Source organism: Dipodomys ordii, unplaced genomic scaffold, assembly GCF_000151885.1.
Source record: "Dipodomys ordii isolate 6190 unplaced genomic scaffold, Dord_2.0 Scaffold201, whole genome shotgun sequence".
Classification (NCBI taxonomy): domain Eukaryota; kingdom Metazoa; phylum Chordata; class Mammalia; order Rodentia; family Heteromyidae; genus Dipodomys; species Dipodomys ordii.
The window spans coordinates 2327943-2350720 of record NW_012267417.1 but is presented as its reverse complement, the minus strand read 5'-3'; the positions used below and the strand labels follow the sequence as shown (position 1 = coordinate 2350720).

The window sequence follows — 22778 nt, the reverse complement described above, 5'->3', positions numbered from 1 at the left end:
TCTCTTACTATACCTAATTGATAAATTAGACTTTGACCATAGGCATGTACATATAAGAAATACAACCAGTATATTTAGTGGTTAGGATTGTCTTTGGTTTTAGGCATGTGGTGAGGCCATAGATCAGTAGAGATTGCTGAATTCTGATCTCAACACAGTTACTAATTAGTTGGACAACACAGTATAAACTTATCTAAACTTATGGGTGCTGATTCTGCACCCATTATTAAAAGAATGTTGGACTTGGTAGTGGCATCTTAAGCTCTCAGGTCCTCTGATTCAGTTCAGGTACCTAGTCATGGACAGCATGACTTCCTCAAAGCTATCTTGTCTTATTTGCATTGGATAGGTAATTTAAGAAAATGGACATGGCATGATACCACATGAGTTGACTTTTTTTAAAGTGTGTGTGTGTGTGTATGTGTATGTGCACATGTGCCAGTCCTGGGTCTTAAACTCAGGGCCTGTGCACTGTTCTTAAGCCTTTATGTTTAAGGCTAACACTTTACCATTTGAGCCACAACTCCATGTCCAGTTTTTTGGTGGTTAATTGGAGACAAGAATCTCCAATTAACCTGGCCTGGCCTGGCTCCAAAACTGCAATCTTCAAATCTCAGTCTCCTGAGTAGCTAGGATTACAGGCTTGAGCCTCCAGCACCCAGCTAGATGCTTTGTGTGAACAAAATGTTTCCATGTCCTCTGATTGGTAGGGCCCTCTAGCTCTACCATGGTACAACACTAGAGACTGAGCTTGGGATTTTCAGCCTGTGCTTGTTCCATAGCTAGGAACCATACTGAATTCACAAAATTCACCACTGTGCTGGTGGTCACTATGGAAAGTCAGTTTAACTACAGCAGCGAATAAGGACTCCAAGGAGTGGTAGAGAAGGGGCACATTCAGTCTCTCAGGGACTAAACGTAGTGGATGACCGATTTTCCAACATAAGTGGTGGGGGAGACACAGAGAGGAGCTGATCAGTTTCCCCCCAAATTATTTTCATGTAGATAAATTGGGCTGACAACTATTTTACTTTGGATTGTTTTTCTGTGAGCATACTGGTGTTTTATAGTATCCTGCTCAGCTATTATTGAGTATACACATTCTTTTTTATGCTGAATAATCAATGGCTTTTTAAAACTTCCAGCTAATGTAGTTTTAAGTTTTATGTGTCCAACTATTGCCGGCAGCCTTACCACTAAAAATCTTTCATATTATTTTACACATTGAGTTTCCAGTCTTAGGCTGTTTGATCAGATGGGTTTCTCCAAATGGATTTGACAACACTAATTCCTTCAGCAGAGAAATGCTTTGATTTTTTGTTTTATTTATTGATGGACACTAAATTCCCTAAGTAACAAAGAAAAGACATTAAAGGTTTATTTCTGAATATTCTGTGTTCTAATTAGTCTTGCTGATTGGAAGCATGACTAATATAGCTTAATTACTTCAAAGATGCCATCTGGAAATAGTCACATTCTCTCATGTCAAGGGCAGAGATGGCAGATGAGAGCCAGGCGAAGGTGGGATAGGAACTAAAATGTAGAGAAATTTGAATAAGGGCCCACCCATATCCAGTGTTGGCTCTCTACTTGGGATCATTCATCATAGAGGGCTAGTGAGTTTGCATGGGAGACTTTGAAGACCAACGGCAGAGGACAGACCACAGGACCTGGAGGAGATTCCTAATAAGGGTGGAGCTAGGGAAGTGTGAGAAGTGAATCTCATCCTTCTCTCACCTCTCTCAAAAGCTGATGTTTCAGAGGCAGTTTCTAGAGAGTTCTGCTGCTCCTCTTCCTCTAACCCCTAGCAATGGAAACATTGTCTGGAGGCTCCCTGTCACAGGTGCCAGGGCATGGCCAATCTGCTGAGAACAGTAATAGGCTCTATAGAAAAGCTGCTGCACTACCCTAGACAATGTGGAGAAGTGGACAGAGCTGTGTCCTGGTCTCTCTGCTTCCTCTGCTCCTCTTCTCGATTTGGATCTTCTCCATCTCAAACCTGATTCCAGGACAACTTTGACTCTGGTCAGTTATACTTTATAGAACATCTTAGTCCATGCATTGCTTAATTCTTAAAATGTGACTTAGTAATCAATTAAAAACTCTTTGAGGCTGGGAAGGTTGTTCAATGGTAGAGTGCTTGCCTTGCATACATGAGGCCCTGGGTTTGATTCCTCAGCACCACATAAGCAGAAAAAGCCAGAAGTGCTGCTATGGCTCAAGTGGTAGAGCGCTAGCCTTGAGCTGAAGAGCTGAAGGACAGTGCCCAGGCCCAGAGTTCAGGCCCCATGACAGACAAAAAACAAACCAAAAACAAAACACCAAACCAAAAAACCCCTTTGAGTATAGGTTTGGGCCTGCAAAACTGGCTGGGTGAACTTCTATAGGGAGGGGTGGTAGCTTGGGATGGAGAAAGTGATTCTCTACCATGTTGTAATCCTAATGGATGCTGTGTCCATGAACTATGTCACACACTACCAGGTTGTACATACTGACACTGCTGAATGGAGAGATGTGTACAAAATTCTCCTAGACTCTGATTAGGTCTGCTGACCACAGTTCCAGCTCATGAGTGAGGTGTGTGGTGGCAGACCTGCTTTTGCTGTCACCCAGAATAGAGTACCTTGTTATTTATTGATGCTACAGCCATCAATCCATCAATTCCCATATTTTCAAAGTAACCTCATTTCACAAGAGGACGTTTATGGGAAACAACCAGAGACCTCCCAATAGTACGCCATTTGTCTAGGTTATTTCCTGTGGAGATCCAATCAGATTCTCATGTTTTCAGAATGACTGCTAATGGGTGCCAGCAATTCTCAAGGTCACCTGAGAAGATTAAGCTTCTCTAGTCACCACTTCCCCCGAGGTCCTTGCTCATTGCTACTTAGTTTCTTACTCAGGATTTAATGTTTCCCTTCTCTCATAGATGACACAGATAGTTCTGAAACACATGGAATCAAGGTAAGGTCTTGCTTTCACCAGTGATATAAGCTATTATGAAAGGACTTGGAGATTGAGGGTGGGGTGGAATGGAACAAACTAACATCTGAGCCAGGCCAGCCCCTCAAATATGCATGCATATTTGAAGATCAAGTATAACACAACATAGAGAGAGGAAGAGATCTGTTATTTAAGTATACATTGGATTAAAAAAATAACTCATGTTGAGCATAAAAGAAGCAAATTGGTCTGAGTCCAAGCCCATGGCTTTGTGATTATAAATTTCAGCTTTTGTTTTCAGAATGAATACTCCAATTTACTGGTTAAAAACGATCTTTATCACTTTCCTCATTAGTCCATGCTTGTATCACCCTATTATGACACTCATTTAGGAACTGGTTTTTCCCAGGTGGTATATATTAGAAAAAAATGCTTGATAGTTTCATGTTCCCTGGAGTAAAAAGGGACGTGGTGTTGTGTTCTAATTGAAGTTCCTTACCACAACCCCTCATGCAACTAACTAGGAAGAATTAAAGTTACTGAATTTTAAAAAAGGCTGCTAATTAATGCCTTTAGAGACTTGTGAAGGGTATCTAAGTTAGCAAATGGTAGGCTGTCAAATTTACCCAGGATGGTATTCCACCATGACATCTTTCCTGCTGTGGGTCATCTTTGTGAGTCCAAAGGGGCCTGGATCTCATGTGGTCACCCTTAACATGGGTGCATCCCTTCATCTTTGAATCCTAAGTGATGTGGCCCCCTGTATTTGGGCAGGGAGATTTTTTTTCATAGTAGAGACTCTGTTTCCAGTAACAAAGCCTTAATGTCATGTAATTGTTGAGTGACATCCCTGCCTAGTATCCTCCTGAACTTAAGTGAAATTATATTAACAGTTATTGGAAGCAGAACAGTTAGCGGCCATAGATTCTGGAGAGGATGGCATTTGACAGCATTCATACCGACCCTTCAGTCTCTTTCAACTCAAGGTGGGATCAAGCAGTGAAGCATGAAGCAATGGGAACTTTGCTTCTTTGCTTTTTAGGCAGAAAGGTCTCATCTTGAACATTTCTTCAGGGGTAGGCCTTTGCCCTTGGCCTCTCTACTCTCTCTACTCAGCTTCCAAGGTGAGTGATGTCACCTACATTTCCCTCCACCCCCTACTGCCTCTTTGTTTGTCCTCAGTTTTAAGGTATGATTAACAAATAAAACGGGAAATAATTTACAATTTATAGCATGATATTTTGGTATAGTATATATTGTGGAATGCTTAAATCAAGGTAGTTATCATATCCTTAGACTTATAAATTATTTTTGGTATGGTGAGAACATTAAGATCTACTCTCTTAACTCTAAAGTATGCAATATATTATCAATAACTATAATCACTAAGGCATACACAATAAATCTCCAGAACATTTTCATCCCACATAACTGAAACTTTGTTTTCTTTGAGTACATCTCCAAGCAGCTAGTAGCAGCACCTCCTCAGTGCCCTTGAATGGAGGGAGATTGCATAGTCTAGTACTTTAGGTGTGTCTGCTTCTCATTGCAGGCTTTTGTGTGCACATTTTCGAAGGCTCTGCAGGTGGAATATAAAGAAAAGGGAATCATTATCCAGGTGAGGTGGACAATTAGGATTCCTTGGGGATGGGAACTCTGGACCTCTAGGAACAGGGAGCCACTGCCCCCTGCAGGATTGGCCATGCATGTACAGCTGGAGGAGAGGTAGGCTGGAAGAGCTCTGTGGCTTCCTTCTACTGCTCTGGTTTCTTGGTACCCTGGGGACTAGAGTTGGGCAAGGATATGGCTGATAAAAAAAAAATGCTATGGACCAAATAGAATGCAGCAGAAGTTTGGGACTTGTCTAACTGTCTTTTCCTTTCTGACCTAGGTACAAGAGATGGGCATAAATGGTAGGAATTGTGGAGAGGAAATAAAGAAAACTTTATTGTAACTAAGGGAAAGTAGGGGACTTAGGGGACTGTTGATCTGTTGTGGGCTAATGGAGACCCCCCCCTCACTCTAGTATTTGGTTTGATGGGAAAGGGGAAGAACCATCATGGAGTCAATTGCCTTTTGTGGCTGACTAGTATCACAGCCTGAAGTGTCAGTGGTTTACAAACTCTTCGTTCACCAATAGATTTCAGTGATTTCTTTCTTTTTTTGTGTGTGTCGGTTGTAGGGCTAGAACTCTGGGCCTAGACACTGTCCCTCAGCTCTTCAGCTCAAGGCAAACACTCTACCACTTGAGCCACTTCTGGTTTTCTGGTGGTTAATTGGAGATAAGAGTTTCACAGACCTTCCTGCCCAGGGTTGGCTTTGAATTGCAATCCTTAGATCTCAGCCTCTTGAGTAGTTAGGATTACAGGCATGAACCACCAGCGCCCAGAAATTTCAATGATTTCTGAAACCCACAGAAGTGGTTTTATTTTGCTTTTGGCTAGAAAGAAGTTTTATGACATTAGAAGTGACAGTACACCAAAATTTTATCTTAAACATTATTGCTTTTCAATTAAAATGTCAGGTGAAGCTGAGCTGGTTCATGCCTTTAATCCTAGCTACTTAAGAGGCTGAGATCTGAGGATCAAGGTTCAAAGCCAGCATAGGCAGGAATGTCTGTGAGACCTTTATCTCCAGTTAACTATTAAGAAGCTGGAAGTGGAGGCTGTGGCTCAAGTGGTAGAGCACTAGCCATGCATGAAAAAGCTCAGGAACAGCACCCAGGGCCTGAGTTCAAGCCCCAGTACCGGCATGAAAAAAAAAGCCAGGTGAGAGTATCTTAGATGACTGTTACTACAAACTAATCAGCTACAGGTTAAAGCTCATTAAATAGGAAGATGTGACCTGATGTTAGGAATTCGGCCCAAAACATTGTTTTAGTGAGTAACTTCTTTCTCCTCTATATTTTTCTCCTTCATCTCTTCCTTCTCCTCCTTCTTCTGGTATTGGTAGCAGAGTTTGAACTCCGGGCCTGATGGCTTTCTTTTTTTTTTGGTCCGGTCCTGGGGCCTGAACTCTGGGCCTGGGCACTGTCCCTCAGCTCTTCAGCTCAAGGCTAGGGCTCTACCACTTGAACCACAACAACACTTATGGCTTTTTTTTTCTGTTTATGTGGTGCTGAAGAATTGAACCCAGGGCTTCATGCATGCAAGGCGCTCTACCACTGAGCTGAGCCACCTTCCCAGTCCCTACTCTTTTTTTTTTGTCAGTCATGGGGATTGAACTCTGGGCCTGGGCACTGTCCCTCAGCTCTTCAGCTCAAGGCTAGTGCTCTACCACTTGAGCCACTGCTCCTCTTCCGATTTGCTGAGTGGTTTATTGGTGATTAGAGTCTCATGGACTTTCCTGCCCAGGTTGGTTTTGAACCACAATCCTCAGATCTCAGCCTCCTGAGTAGCTAGGATTACAGGCATGAGCGCCTGGTGCCCGGCTTGGCCTTCTACTCTTATTTGGCTTTTTCATTCATGTCTGGTATGCTGAATCACTCAAGCCACACCTCCAATCTGGCATTTTGCTAGCTACTTGGAGGATACAGTCTTAAGCGTTTTTTCCCACACTGGCTTCCATCTGGGGGTCCTCAGATTTCAGCCTCCTGAGTAGGAAGGATTACAGGTATGAGCCACCAACTACTGGCAGTGAGTCACTATTTCCTGCCTCAGCTGTCTCACCACAGTCCCTTTTAATACCCTATTGAACACATCACCATCAGAGGTCTTTTTCTCCTTCCATGGGGACTTCCCTTTTGTAACTGCTACTCAGCTCATGCTAAGATTGCTGCAGTTTTTTTTAAAGCAAAGAAACAAAAAAACAAACAATCTCTGGAGCGTAAAAAAAGCAAAATATAATTTTGCATGCTTATGATGAACTGACAAAAGACATGAGCTTGGGGTTGGAGGCATTAGTAGAGTGCTAGGAAATCAGGTACTGAGTTTGAGAGCATCAGGTACCCAGTTGGAGCCCCTGTCTCTGACAAAAAAGAAAAAAAGACCTCATTATAGTGATTAGAGACCCCATCTTGAACATTGTCAGTAGAGATATTTGATTTTAAGAAGTAGCTGGAGTTTGACAGGATTATACTTTGCCAATGAATTTCTGGCCAAGAATGACACATGGTTCTGCTCATAACTCATTGGCTAGATCTAGTCACATGGTCCCACTCCTCACAGAGGTTTTGGGGAAATGCAATCCTATTGTGTGCTGGAAAAAGAAAGAACCAGAATGCCTTGGTGATTTTTAAATATGAATGGCTACCTTAGTCACCACATCCTGACTATGTGACACCCTGGTCCATCTTCATCTTCATCATGGTGGGCAAGAAATACAGTGGCTGTCTAGGCAGTGGATACTAGGAGGCCACAGGATGGAGGTGGAGATGAAAGAGAATAAAGGGTCCTTTCCTGGTACAGAGGTCTTGGAATGGTTCAAATAACTATGAAAATTAGAATGGCCTTGACCTTTCAAAACCTAATTATCTCCTCTAAACATGTGCATAGTGATCAACAAATATCTGAAAGATGAATAAGGATGTGTAGGTCACAGGCTTGGATTTGAATTTCATCTCAGTTCCATCACTTGCCACCTAAGTGATTTGGATGACAACTTGCTTAAACTCCCTGAGCCTCAGTTTCCCCATCCATAAAGTGAGTTCATTATGCCTCACTCCATCTTAGGATGATCATGAAGAACATATGATCATGAAGATCATCATGACTAAATATACAAGTTTAAACCATATTTATTGAGCTCTTATTTTATACAGAAACATGTTTTGTTAAAATTCATAGATAGGTATCTAAATATGTCCTATAGTTCCTTCTTTGAAACTGAGTTGAGAATTCTGTCCAAGAGTAACACTTGAAGATGCTTTGGGGCAAGGAGGAGAAAGTATTAGGCAAATCAATCATAGTATTAGTTCCCATAATGACCAGTCCAATTCCATCAATTGACTGACTTATGAGTCATAAGTCAAAATTGGATTTCACTGTAAAACAGTGGAATTTCCAATATGATGTGGAGAAAAATGAAAGTAAGAAAACTAGCACAGATAATTTTCTTCCTAAAGATACTAAAGTTTCTGTATCTGAGAATAAATTAATAAAATCCCATTAGGGGGGCTCAGTGCATGGCTCACGTGGTAGAGTGCCTGCCAAGAGCAAAGGACTGAGCTCAGACCCCAGCGCCACCCAAGTTAAAGCAGAATGAAAGAACATTAGAGTCCTTGGGCTCAACCATTGTGTATGGTTAGCCACAAATAGGAGCAACGTGGTTTATTTTTGTTGTTTGTTTTGTTTTGCTCTTTTTGTTTCTTTGGGCAAGGGCAGTCCTGGGATTTGAAGTCAGGGTCTCATACTTGCTTAGCTTGCTTGCTTAGTCACTTAGCTTTCTTGTTCATGGCTGGTATTCTATAGCACTTGAACTATGCCTGTAGCCCCCAATCATGTTCTACTTTATTTTGTTGTTATTATGGTTTATATCATTTTAGATTTAAATTTTATTTTATTTGTGAGGAATTTTGCTTGCCAGGAAGTTGCTCTTCCTCTGAGCTACACCTCCCAGTTTTGTTACTTTCTCTCTCTTTCTCTCTATGGTCCTGGGGAGTTGAAGGACTCATGTTCTCTAGGCAAGGCTGCTATCACTTGAGCCACATTCCAGTGCCAGTGTTGGCAGAACACAGTGTGTAGTTGTTTATTTTTCTTCTCAGAGCAGGAAAAGTGATATATGTGCACCAGACAGGGTATGAACGTGAAAGGCCAGAGTGCTTTAAGTTATTCTTTGTTTATGAGGTTTAGAAACAAAGTTATGGGATTGCCAGATTAATCATAGTACATCCAGTTTATATATATATATATATATATATATACATATATATATATGTATATGAGTGTGTATATATTTGTTTCTTTATTTGCCAAGCCTGTGCTTGAACCCTGGACCTGAGAGCTGTTGCTGAGCTTCTTTTGCTCAAGGCTAGCACTCTACCACTTGAGCCACAGCACCACTTCCATTTTTTTCTGAGTAGTTTGTTGGAGATAAGAGACTTGCAGACTTTCCTGCCTGAGATAGCTTTGAACTGTGATCTTCAGATCTCATCCTCCTGAGTAGCTAGGATTATAGGTATGAGCCACTGGCACTAGCCAAGTTATATTTTTAGATTAATACGAATAATTTCTGTCTTTGAGATAGAGTTGTGTCATGTAGTGCAGGTTAGCCTAGAACTCATGATCCTCCTGCATCTGCTTCTGAGTGATAAGATTACAGGCATGTGCCACTATTACCCAGCTGGGTAATATTTTTAGCACAAGTCCATTCTGTGTTATACTTGAGACATAATTATGGCATAATTTTTTGTCTGAACTTGGACTGTAACTGGCATTTTATATTCTTATTTACCAAGTCTCTCAGTCCTTTGGAGTGCTTGGAAGAATATTTGAGCAACCTGGTATATGGTTCAGGCCTTGTCTTGAGAAAGCAAATCAGTTCAGTGCCTTGTATCAACTGGGCTCTCAAAACTTTTTACAGAAAGCAAGGAGTTTGAAGATGATGGTTGGGAAAACAAATGTTAATTCTCAGCCTTCTTGGGATGGAGTCTTTATTTAATTTATTTTTTCCCTTCTTTGTGCCAGTAATGGGACTTGAAATCAGGGCCTCATGATCTCTTGGCTTTTTCTCTCAAGTCTGGCACACTACCACTTGAGCCACATCTGTACTTCTGGCATTTTGTTAGTTAATTGGAGATATGAGTCTCACAAACTTTTTTTAAAAAACAAGGCTGGGTTCAAATTGAGATCCTTAGATAGAAGCCTGTGCAAGCCACCAATGCCCAGCTTTTTAGTCTTTATTTTGAATTATAGGTGCTGACTCCATATGCTGTTTCAACCCCAATGACAAAGTATCTCAATACCAACATAATAACCAAGAGTGCTGATGACTTCGTTAAAGAATCACTGAATTATGTCACGATTGGAGATGAAATCTGTGGCTGCCTTGTGCATGAGATTTTGGTAATCAGTAACTTCTTCTTTTCTTAAAGAATGACTGCGAGATGGGCAGACAGCCCCTGAAGGGCATGGCTCTTCTTGCGAGTGGAAGACCCAGTGAATTTAGAGGGGAAGCATTAAGCCTGTGTACCAGCCTGGAGATAACCCTAAAACTTCCTGATGGCCTCACTTCTCCCTTAGAACAGAAAGTGGTTCCCAGAATCTCTTGGGTAGGAAAGACCAATACATCTGGGTGCTGTCTTGCTTGGCTGTCCCTTCTAATAAACATTTAAGTATTGGCCATCCAGGGTATGTGAGTCAGTTTTTCTATTGTTGCAACAAAATACCTGAGATAAACAATTTAATGGAAGAAAGATTTATTTTGTCTTAATCTTTCAAAGGTTTCAGTCCATAGTGGGTTGGCTTCATTGTTTTGGGGCCAAAGGTGAGGCAGAGCATCATGGCAGGGAACATATATTGAAGTACAGCTGCTTAGCTCCTGGTAGCCAGAAAGCCAAGAATGAGGATGGGTCTGGGGAAAGACATACCCCTTCCAAGATGTACCTCATGACCCATTTCCTCTAACTAGACCCAGTCTCCTAGCAGTCCATTCAGCAATGACTTCATTAATCCTCATGATCTAATCACCCCAGAACCAAGTCTCCAGCCCATGAGGCTTTGGGGTAGACAGTCCACTCTCAACCATAGCACATAGGAAAAAAAGAACAAGACCACTTTGAGTTGTTTCTTGGTGCAAACATACCCACGAAAACTTAATTTTAGCCACCAAGATGATGTCACTGCCTATAAACTGGAGAGGAGCTTATAGCCAGTTTTTGTGAGCAAGCATCAACCAGATAGATCTAGCACTTCTTAAACTCTATTAAATATGGAAATAAGGTCAAGAACATATGATATATGAAGTTTTTGTGTGTGAGGGGGGATATTGGGGTTGAACTCAGAGCCTCAAGCAGCTTGAACCATTTAAACTTGTTTTTCTTTACTCCCTTCCTTCCTCCCTTCCTTCTTCTTTCTCTCCCTCCCTCCTTTTCTTGTTCCTTCCTTCCTTTTTTTCCCCCATACAGCAATAGCTTTATTATGAACTTGACTAATGGTATTGGTGCTACTGAACTCAGGGCCTCACCATCTCCAGGGCAAAAAACACATAGATTTCCTTATATGGACCTGGTGTCATAGCCTGTCCATCTCCAGGATTAACTATCCACTAGGTGTAACATCCCCTTTACCTTCCCAACAGTTCTGTTACTGTGGTCTTCTATGATGCTGACATTTTAAATGGAATGTGTCACATCTCTAAAATGTGTTCTTGAGACAGAAGTAGCTTGGAAGACTGTTCCTGCATGATTTGCTGCATGATCCAACTTCATATGTCCAAAGTTGAGCACTTTCTTGATTTTTTTTCCCTGTCAGTCATGGGGCTTGAACTCTGGGCCTAGGCACTGTCGCTGAGCTCTTTAGCTCAACATGAGCTCTCTACCACTTGAGCCACAGTGCCGCTTCCGGTTTTCTGGTGGTTAATTAGAGATAAGAGTCTCATGGACTTTCCTGCCCAGGCTGGCTTTGAACTGTGATCCTCAGATCTCAGCCTCCTGAGTAGTTAGGATTATAGGCGTGAGCCACCAATGCCTGGCTGACATTTTTCTTCTCTTTTGATTTTTTAATAACAAATTCTGATCTCTTCAAGTAAATAGATACCAAGAACAGGCTAGGAGAAAGAAATTGTCTCCTGCTTCATCACATTTATCCTCATTCACCCTCTGCATTGGTACCTTCCCACTGGTAACTGCCTCAAACACAGATTCTGTTTTACTTTCTTGTCATTCAATTTTTAGTGTAGATTAATTGCACAAAGTTTTGACTACAGTATTTCATACCTACACATATAACGTTTTAATCAGATAAAATGATCCCTCTAGCTTATACCTGTAATCCTTGGTAGACAGGAGACTAAGATCTGAGGATTGCAGTTGAAAGCCAGCACAGGCAAGAAAGTCTCTAAGACCCTTATCTCCAATTAACCACCACAAAGCTGGAAATGGAGCTATGGCTTTAGGCTTAAGTAAAAAGCTCAGGGCACACCTAGGCCCTAAGTTCAAGCCCTAGGACCAGTACATGTGCACCATGCAAATGTACGCGTACATCCCCCCTTATTGCTCTCTCTTTCCCTATTATTCACCAGCTTTCTGTGTTTCCTTATGCAATATTCACACGTAGCACATTGTATTTCTGTCTTAATCATTTGTCATCATTCTCTTTCCCTCTTCCTTGTCCACAGGCTCAAGTTATAATCACATTCTATGTATGTATGCATATATTATCTATCTATTTATCTTCATCATATATATCTTTTAGATCTAGATTTCACAAATGAGTGAAAACGTGATATTTGGCTTCTTGAACTTGTCTTCTCTCACTCAACATTATCTCCAGCTCTATCCATTTTTCACAAAAGACACTTCCTAAAAACAATGAATATACACTGATTTGTTTCAGTTGTAGTTTCTTTGTGAGGCTTTTCTCATCCACACTTGTGCTTTTGTCTGTTGAAGGCGGGCCTCCTGAACCTGATTCCATCCTGGGCCTTTTATAGTGGCACCTTCCAGAGGATGCTTCTGACGCACTACACACACTACTTGAAGAAAAATACCAGCAGCAGCTAATGCAACGCCAGCTGGCCTGGAACCCATCCTCTTCTTTACCAAGATCCTAGTGACTACCCGGACCAGAGGAGCAGGCCTACACCTTCATCTGCCCAAAGCTGGAGAAGGCCTGTGTCATGAACACAGCATTTCAAATACACATTGTTTCCCACCATACTCGTCTAGAGATTTTTTTGAAAAGCTGTTGTGTAAAAATAGGTGCTATGCAAGCAGTTTTAAAGGCTTCATGCAGGAGGGGAAGAGGGTATCTATGGGTGACATATGAAGAATTTCTATAGTTGTAGGCTTGTTAAATAAATGTGCTGAGAAGAAACCTCTGATTCTTAGAATATTGAGAATATTCATACGTGGTCGGTTACTTTTATACCTGTGGGTAAAAGTCACAAGTGAAATGACTATGTGAGCTTGCCGAGGCTTCAGTAGTTCTAAAGCATGCACAGTGTCTCAAACTGGGTTCCTCAGAGACCCCGGAAACCGGATAGGGGAAAGCATAAGACAACAGCTATGTGCCTCCTTCTCTTTATCTCCATAAATGTAGCATCAGATTTATCTATTTTTGTTATATTTATGGTTTTGTATAAGATTGTAAAGATATAGAAGAATCTGTGGCAAGAGTTGATAACTATAGAAATGAGATTTTGTAAGTCTGTAAGTCTTGGGTTGTTGGGACACATGGGATGGTGTGTCCAGTCCTAGGGCTAGAATCTTCTGAAGGCTAGGTAGTTGTATGTCCCACTTTTGAGGGAATTGCTGGCTGGGACACCCATTGTGGCTGCCAGATGGAGCACCTGAATGTTGCCTCTCTCTGTGGCTGCTTGGACTTCCTCACAGCATGGTGGCTGGGTTCCATGCATAAGCATCGCAAAGAAAATCAGAGACTATGACAGCCTTGAGAGTCCCATTACATCTTGTCTAAGTCCTCTCACATTCAATGAGATGCAAAGCTGACTGCTAAGGAATATCAAAAATATAATAAGAGCCAGACACTGGTGGCTCACACCTGTAATCCTAGCTACTTAAGAGGCTGAGATCTGAGGACCATGGTTCAAAGCCAGCCCGGGAAGGAAAATCCATGAACCTTTTATCTCCAATTAACTACCAGAAAACTGGAAGTGCTGCTGTGGCTCAAGTGGTAGAGTGCTCACCTTGAGTTGAAGAGCTCAGGGACAGCACCTAAGCCCAGAGTTCAAGCCCCATGACCAATCAAAAAAATTATATATATATATGTATGTAATGAGATTGTCCTGGCTCTCTTTGGAATATACAGTATCCTACACTAATCTAAGTATAAATAGTTGTCCTAGTATATGTCAGTTATGATGAATTATGTGGCCTTTCTGCATAATTGAGTTTTGTTATGCTGGAGAGCATAACAAACCTGATAAAGTTGCTTTTGAGAAAGAACTTCCACTCTCAACAGCTTAGAGAAGAAAAAGAATGTGTAGCTGGAATGGATTTCTACTTAAGTGACACAGGAGTCTTTTATTCCTCCGCTGATTTGAGTGCTGGTCCAATTTGCTTCTTGAGAGTGTCTAAAGTATGAAGGAATTTCTTCATAGTCCTGGTGTAGGCCTTCAATGTCCCTCCAAGCTTATATGATGAAGTCTTTGTCCTCAGCTGATAATTTGGTTGGAAGGGAAGGAAATCTTTAGGAGATGAGAGGCTTTAGGAGAAACTTTAGGAGGTGAGACTTAGTTGGAGGAAGTACTTCATTAGGGAGAAATCCTTTCCTGCCCTCCCCCCCCCCCCCCCCGCCCCCCGCACTTTGCTCCCTGACTACTATCTTTGATTCACTACAGGTTTCCCTCACTGGCACAGACCCAAGAACAATTTGCCAGTTGACCATGGATTGAACCCACTGAAAACATGACACAAACTAAACCTTTTCTCCCTTTGAGTTACTGATTTTGAGCATTTGTCATACACTAGAAAGCTGCGTGACACACTAGAGGAAGTCCCCAAGGTGTTGGTTTGGCTTAATTTTTTTTTTTTGGCTGGTCTTGGGGCTTGAACTCTGGGCCTGTGCGCTGTCCCTGAGGTTCTTTTGCTCAAGACTAGCATTCTAGCACTTGAGCCACATCACCATTGCTGCTTTTTTTTTTCCTGCATAGTTTATTGGAGATGAGTCTCACAGACTTCCTGCCTGTGCTGGCATCGAATTGCAAGCCTCAGATCTCAGCCCCCTGAGTAGCTAGGATTACCTTTGTGAGCTACTAGTGCCTGGCTTCCCTTAAAAATCTTTATCCCCATCATCCTTGGCATGTAATAGCTAACATTTGTTGAACATTAGTCATAGTCAGGGACTATTCCAAACCTCATGATAATTGAAGAAGTATATTATACTTCCTTCATTTTACAGATGAGAGGATAATGACAGAAAGATTAGTAACTTGTGAAGCTTCACCTGGCCAGTGTGAGCAATGCTGGGGTTTAGATCTGGATTATCTTCTTTACATGTAATTAGGCTACAACATAAGAGTAGGTCACTACTGGAGCTATGGGTATTTCATTGACAGTAATGGTAAGAAATGAACACTGTACTCCTGCTATGGTTTGGTAAGTGTCCCCCAAGCTTGTCTTCTAAAAGTTTAATCTCCAGCCTGTGGCAGTATTTGGAATTAGTACATGATAAATAGGTACATGATAAATTGGTACTTGAATGGAGGGAGTTAAGTCACTGGGGACATGACTTTGAAGAGGATTGTGGGAAGCTGGCTTCTTCTCCTCTCTGTCTTTGCATGTCATTGGTCATGAGGTGAGCAGCTTCCTCAATCCTCTGGCCATGATGGTTCACCACAGGCTAAAATCAGTGGGCCAATCAACCTCACCTCTAAAATGGTGAGCCAACATCAACCTTCCCTCTTTATAAGTTGATTCAAGTATTTTGTCACGGTGACAGACGACTGACTAACACAATGAACTCTATCTTCTTTACTTTGACATATCATGGACAAAAGGAGAGGTCAGGCTTTTATAGCCAGGCCCACATATCTGGATTTCAATACTAATGACTTTCCAAATTTGTCACGGTCTGGGAATCATTCAGAACAGGGAGGTCTGCCAAATTGTGCTGACCTTTATTTCTGTGGAAGAGTATTGGGCTTTTTGTTTCTCACCTGACTCTGTTATCTTCAGAGCCCTTGAGATTGTGGTGAACAAAATCAGAAGCTTACCATTGTGATCAGCAGTTCAGCCTGCATCTTTCCAACTTTCCATCTGTGGTCCCTCTCAGGATGCCAAAGGCTGGAGAGTCCTTTGGACAACACAAGGAGCAGGGAAATGAGGTGATTATGGACTGCTGCTCAGAAAGACACTAGGAGCTATTACTGGGAGAGCTCCCTGGAATGTGATCCCCTGCTTGCTCCTAGGAATAGAAATCAGAGGGTCCCACTTCAAAAACTTCTGAAGCCAGCACTTGCCAGAGAAAGCCAAAGATGGTCATGCTGGGGCCAGCATGATTTTAATCAGGTTCCTCTGTTTCTGAGGCCAAAGACTATACTCACTATTCACCCTGGGTGATTTGGGCCAGGCTGATGACTGCTCTAGGGGTATGAAGAGAAGCTCCAATCCTCTACAAGTTATAGAACAGAAACCAAGTTGTGAAATAAATTCCTCAGTTTTTTTTTATTTTTCAGTGGTACTGAGGTTTTGTATTCAGGACCTCACAGTCAAGCACTCTACTATTTGAGCCACATCTCCATTTTTGTTTTAGTTATTTTGGGGGGATAGGATCTTTGGTTCATATTGGCCTTGGACCTTCCTCCTGCCTGTGCTCCCCACATAGCTGGGGTTATAGCGAAGAATCACCACACTTGGTTTGCTTTTGAGATAGTGTCTTACTAACATTTTTTTAAAATCCAGGTTGGCTTCAAACTGCAACCCTTGTATATCTATCTGCCCTGTAGCTGGGATTCGGGGATATTCCACCATGCTGAACCTTTGATTTTTGAACAGTCTTTTGAGTGTGTGTGTGTATGTGTGTGTGTGTGTGTGTGTGTGTGTGTGTGTGTGTATGCATGTGTGTGTTATGTGGCTATTGACATTTGACTTTGTGTCCTACCCTTCTCAAACCAGATCTTAGAGTATAAATCTCAATAAGTTTTGAAAACAGATTTTAAAATTTCTTTGATAACCAATAAGAATGCAGTGTATAAAATATAGGAATGATAGAAAAAGAGAAGGAAAGAAACATTTCCACTGACTTCAGGTTCCCTTTTATAACATTTTTTGTTTGTATTGTACATGCAAGTCTAAGTGCAGATTTTATCTTCCTGCTTTTCTCTTAAGATTACAGTATAAGCAGTCAGGTACAGTAGTTCATAGCTATAATGTCAGCACTTAGAAGATGGAGGCAGGAGATCATAACAGTCTTGGCTAAATAGCAAGAACTTGTCTAAAAAATAATATATATGTATATTACAGCATAAGATTTCTGTGTCTTAATTACTAATCAAAACTTTGTGGCCTGGTGTTGGTGGCTCATGCTTGTAATCCTAGCTACTTAGGAGGCTGAGCTCTGAGGATCACGATTCAAAGCCAGCCAATCAGGAAAGTCCATGAGACTCTGATTTCCAATTAATGACAAGAAAAACAGAAGTGACGCTGTGGCTCAAGTGTTAGAGTGCTAGCCTTGAACTGAAGAGCTCAGGGACAGCACTCAGGACCAGAGTTCAAGTCCCACGACTGACAAAAAACAAAAAAACAAAACAAAACATGATTTATTGTGGGTCAAAAAACAAAAAACAAAACAAAACATGATTTATGGTGGGTATTTATATTTGTTTATATGATAGAACATAATTTGTTTTGCTACCACTTTCTTTTGAGCATTTAGCTATTTTGTGATTGAAATAATTTATTGATGAAGTTTTGACCAGTGTGTGTGTGTGTGTGTGTGTGTGTGTGTGTGTGTGTGTGTGTGTGCCAGTCTTAGGGCTTGAATCTAGGACTTAGGCTCTCTCTCCTAGCATTATTTTCTCAATGCTAGAGCTCTACCATTGATCCACACCTCCACTTCTGGATTTTTGGTGAATATGTGGAGGGAAAAATCTCACGGTTTTTCCTGCCTGGACTAGCTTGGAAACATGATCCTCAGATCTCAGCCTTCTGGGAAGTGAGAATTAACAGGTATGAACTACTGGTGTTCTGCTGATGTTTTGACTTTTTTATACTTCAAATGCTGTGTTTCAACCATTTGAAGATACAAGTCAATGTTTTAAGTATGTTTACAGAGCTGTGTAACCATAATCAAACAACTTTAGAGCATTTTCATGGCCCTATACAGCCAGTAACAGTTATTCTCCATTCTACATCCCTGTTTTCCACTGGCCTTCCACCAGAAAACCACTACTGAGTTTCATTTCACTAAAGATTTGCCTATTCTAGGCTTTTAATGTAACTGTAAGAGTAATACAACCAGGATTATTCCAGTTATGTAAGATGTGGCCTTTTGTTTTTTGCTTCTTTAAATTATCATGTTTTCTAAAGTCACCTGTTTGTCATACAATTGTGTTTCATTCTATTTTATTGTTGAATAATATTTTCTGGTATGCTTATATACTTTTTAATTTTATTTATTAGTTCATGGTTGATGGTCATTAGGTTATTCTCATTTTTTGGCTGTCATAAATAAGGTGGCTATGGGTATTTATGTTTTGTTTTTGTGTAGGCCTGTGTTTTCATTTTCCTTAGGTATATCTCTAGAAGTAAAATTGTTAGGTTATGTGTTAATTCTATGTTTGACTTTCTGAGAGATTGCTATTTTATATTTTATATTCCTAGGGTCTGACAGTTCCAATTTCTCCACAATTTTAACCAGCATTTGTTATCTATTTTTTTATTATGGCTATACTAGGTGGTATGAAGTAGCATCTCATTTTAATTTTGATTTTGGTTTCCCTGATGGCTTTGACTTTAAGCATCTTTTGAAAAAAAAATGCTCCTTAGCCACTTTTGTATCTTTCTTACCGAAATGTAATACATACTCAGATCCTTCACACATTTAAAAAATGAGATTGTTGGCCAGGCACTGGTGGCTCTCAGCTGTAATCCTAGCTACTCAAGAGACTGAAATCTGAGGATGGTGGTTTGAAGTAAGCCTAGGCTGTAAAGTCTATGAAACTCTTGTCTCCAATTAACCAGTAATAGGCAAAGGTAGTTCTGTAATTCAAAATGGTAGAGTGCTAACCTTGATCAAAGAAGCTCAGTGACAGTGTCCAGGTCCTGAATTCAAGCCCCAAAAGAGAGAGAGAGAAAGAGAGGGAGAGAGAGAGAGACAGACAGACAGACAGACAGAGAGAAAGAGACAGAGAGAGGGAGGAGAGAGATTGCCTTTATATTAGTGATTATGTTCTCAGAATAAGGAGTTATAGATGAAAATATCTAAATATTTCTAAAGTTCTTTATACTTATTACCAAGTTGCCTCAAGAAAAGCTCTATAAATGTATACTTCCATCTTTAACAGTGTTTTTTCTGTGTGTTTGTTTTGAGGTGTTTTTTTTTGTTTTTGGGGGGTTTTTTTTTGGTCTTGGGGCTTGAACTCTGGGCCTTGGCACTGTGCCTGAGCTCTTCAGCTCAAGGCTAGCGCTCTACCACAGCACCACTTCTGGTTTTCTGGTGGTTAATTGGAGTTAAGAGTCTCATGGACTTTCCTTCCTGGGCTGGTTTTGAACTACAATCCTCAGAGCTCAGCCTCCTGAGTAGTTAGGATTACAGGTGTAAGCCACCAGTGTCTAACAGTGCTTAACAGTGGTTCTCAACTGGGTTCTTTGATGTCTGTAGAGCCTTTGGGATCATGGAGAATGAGAAACTGGTCATTTGATAGACAGCTTACCCTGCTTCCTTCCAGGTTAACTTCTGTGCTCTGTTTTAGGGAGACATTTGAACTCAGTAGGCTTTTACAATGTCTGTAGACATTTTTGGTTCTCACAGCTTGGCATCTCTCAGAGGTAGCAATCAGAAATGCTCTTAAATACTCTACTATGTGTTACACTCCACAGACAATTACCTGGGCCCAAATATCAACCATGTTAATATAAAGTTTGAAATGAGGGCACTCATCTCAATTTGTCATTGTTTTCTCCATCCATTCTTGGTTTTAGCACTATACTAAATCTTGACTAGTTAAAATGATTAACCATTGTACTGGGTTCTCCCTCTCCTTTGGTAGAACTGGGGATTAAATTTGAGGCTTTGCCTTTGCTGGGCAGGAGCTCTACAACCTGAACCACACTGCTAGTATTTTTTATCTTCAATTATTTTCAGGAAGTGTCATGTGTTTGGGTCTAAGGTCAGTCTCAGCCTGCAGTCCTCTTATCTGCAACCTCCAGTGTAGCTGGAATGATAGAAACACAACAATCTGGACAGATTATTGACTAAGGTAGAATTTTGCTAACTTTTTGCCCTAGCTCATCTCAAACAAGGATCCTCCCATGTGGCTGGGATTACAGGTGTGATCTACTGCACCTGGCCTTAAGCATTGTATTTTAAAGTACCTTTGGGCCATATGTCTTTTGTCCTTAAAATCTAGAATGAAATGTACTCAATTTACTCACATATATATTTGTCAAAGTTTACTACATGTTACCTATTAATAGACCTAGAGCAGGTTAGAAAAAAAAACAGTGACTCGATGATGTACTGATAAAATTAGTTACTACTAATTTTTATATTAAAAATGTGCTGTAGACATGCACATTTTCCCTTATCACTGCACACAATGAGATTAGTATTGCATTTAGTTGAAGCTCAGTTGTTCAATTACAATTGTGAAATAGAAACTCTAACAGTATCTTAAAAAGAGAAGACATTTTTTTTCTCATATAAAAGTTCATAGGCAGATAGCCCAATGTGGGAATGGCAGCTATATTTTGTGAACTTTTAATAAATCATGTCCCTGTAAGCTTATTACTACTCTGTTCCTGTAGTGTCCAAAAAGGCAGGTCTGTCTCCAGCTATCACACCTACATTCTGGTGTTAGGATGGGAAAAGAAAATGATGAAAAAAAAAGAAAACAGTTTATGCCAGATGTGTTTTAAGGGAGATTCCTAGAAGCTGTCACACTGGTAGAACTTAATTCTGCAGACAAACCTGGCTGCAAGAAGGGCTGGTATTCTGACACAGCCCTCAAACATCTCAGAGCATCTGTAACAAAAGGAGAAGCATCTCTTGGTAGGCAGCAGCAGCTCCCGCAGAGTCTTTACTCTCCTGGTATAGATATGGGGATTGAATTGTCTCAGAGAGATTAAACATGCCACCTCAGATTTGACCCCAGCTCTTTCTGATCACAGAATTCATATTTGTTTTTCAGCTGGAAGTGGAGCTGTAACTCAAGTGGTAGAGTGTTAGCCTGGAGTGGAAAAAGCGAAGGGACAATACCCAGTCCATGAGTTCAAGCCCCAGTACTGGTGTGTGTGTGTGTGTGTGTGTGTGTGTGTGTGTGCTTGCACACGTGTGCACACACAGACACACTAAGTAAATAAATAAATAAGTCAATAGTCCCCTGGTCCTAGGAATATTTTTCAAGGTATGCTTAAGCCAATCCCAGGCCCTCCATAGACAGTCCATGGGAATCTGTGCAGCAGTGCAGGGGCAGTCAGCACATCAGAAAGACTGGTTAGAGTTGGAAATCAGAGAACACATTCCTTAAACATTTTCATGGGAAAAAATGATAATAGAGTGTCCACAAGTTCGTCAGAAAAAGTATCATATTCCAATCACTGTTTCAGCAATGACAAACATTCTTTTACGTCTTTGTTTATCAATAGTTCTTTTGCCTCCCCATTCCCCAATGGAGTTTTAAAATTCCATTTCCTTCAGATGAAATGAAAATATAAAAATCCCAGTGGTATAGTTTCTGTGTGTGTGTGTGTGTGTGTGTGTGTGTGTGTGCACACGTGCGTGCGCACGCGCGCGTATTGGTATGGTCCTTGAACTGGGCCTCATGCTCTCCTCTTAATTAACTAGCTTTTCCTCTTAAGGTTGGCACTCTACTACTTGTGGCCATTCCTCCATATCTGGCTCTTTGCTTCCCAGGCAGGCTTCAAACTATGATCCTCAGATTTCAGCCTCCAGAGTAGCTAGGATTATAGGCATGAGCCATCAGTGCCCAACTCTTCGATGGTATAGTTTTGACAAACAGACACAGGTATGTGATCCATGACTCTGTCAAGATGCCAAACATTTGCTTTACCCCAGAAAGTTTCTGAGCAATGTTTCCTGAACAAGATCTGTATAGAGATGAAATAATTCCATGTGGGCTCTTTTGTGTCTGGCTTCCTTCATTCTCTTTCATGGATGTGTTCATTCCTATCCCTTACTCTGCCCCCTTTGAGACAGTCTTGCTAGGTGGCCCAGGCAAACCTTGAACTTGCTCTATAGCTTAAGCTAGCTTCAAACTTTCCATCTACCTGCCTCAGCCTCCTGAGTGCTGAGATTACAGATGTGCCCTTTTATTGTTGAGTTTATTTCACATGAGAATATATCACAATGTGATTATCTGTGCTCTAGTTGGTGGACATTTGGCTTTCCAGTATGGAGCAATATGACTACTACTGTGGACATGTTAGCTGAAGTAGTTTTGTGAACATATGTTTTCATTTTCTAAGTTTATGCTTGGGATTGGATTTACTGGGTCAAAGGGTTGGTGTATTCAACATTTTATTTTAACTTAAAACATACAAAAGTATATTCTTTTGCCAATCTTTTGATGTTAGGCCAAGTCCCTTCCTTTAAGTCTGGGTCCACAGACTGCAATTGTGGTTTATCCTTTTAACCAGAATCAAACCCATATAATGTACCCACTACGGTAGGGAGCTTCTAATTCCTCAATGTGGAAAAGAATTTAATGGCATTTAAACATCATCAGAAAATCACAATGCATTTACATATTCAAAAATACCCTCCACAATCAGTTGTCTGGTCACTCATACTTCTAAATAATAGCTTTTAGTTATTTTCCTGTGCTCCCATTTGGATGAGTAGGAAAAGTTAATCCTTGAAGTCAGGGTATCTGGAAATGAGAGCTTGAGGAGATCTCATTTGGCTGGGCCCTGAGGGGTCTCCTTCACGACTGGATAAACGAGTTCATGGATTAATGGATTAGTAGGCTATCCAGTGAGTGGCTCTATTGTACGAGAAACAACTGTTCTATCTAGCAATGCACCCTCCATGTTATGA

The 22778-nt window shown here is 41.0% G+C and overlaps 1 protein-coding gene across 1 annotated transcript in view; it reads left to right on the top strand.

The window, feature by feature from the left end:
* The window catches only part of Hsd17b3 (hydroxysteroid (17-beta) dehydrogenase 3), a 40570-nt gene extending 27718 nt beyond the window's left edge, over positions 1-12852 (top strand). The window contains 5 exon segments of the mRNA XM_013034929.1: positions 2930-2964; positions 3986-4067; positions 4496-4561; positions 9795-9944; positions 12491-12852. Coding sequence (XP_012890383.1) covers positions 2930-2964; positions 3986-4067; positions 4496-4561; positions 9795-9944; positions 12491-12601 — 444 coding nt within the window. The 3' untranslated portion in view covers positions 12602-12852.
* Positions 12853-22778: the final 9926 nt, after the last annotated feature.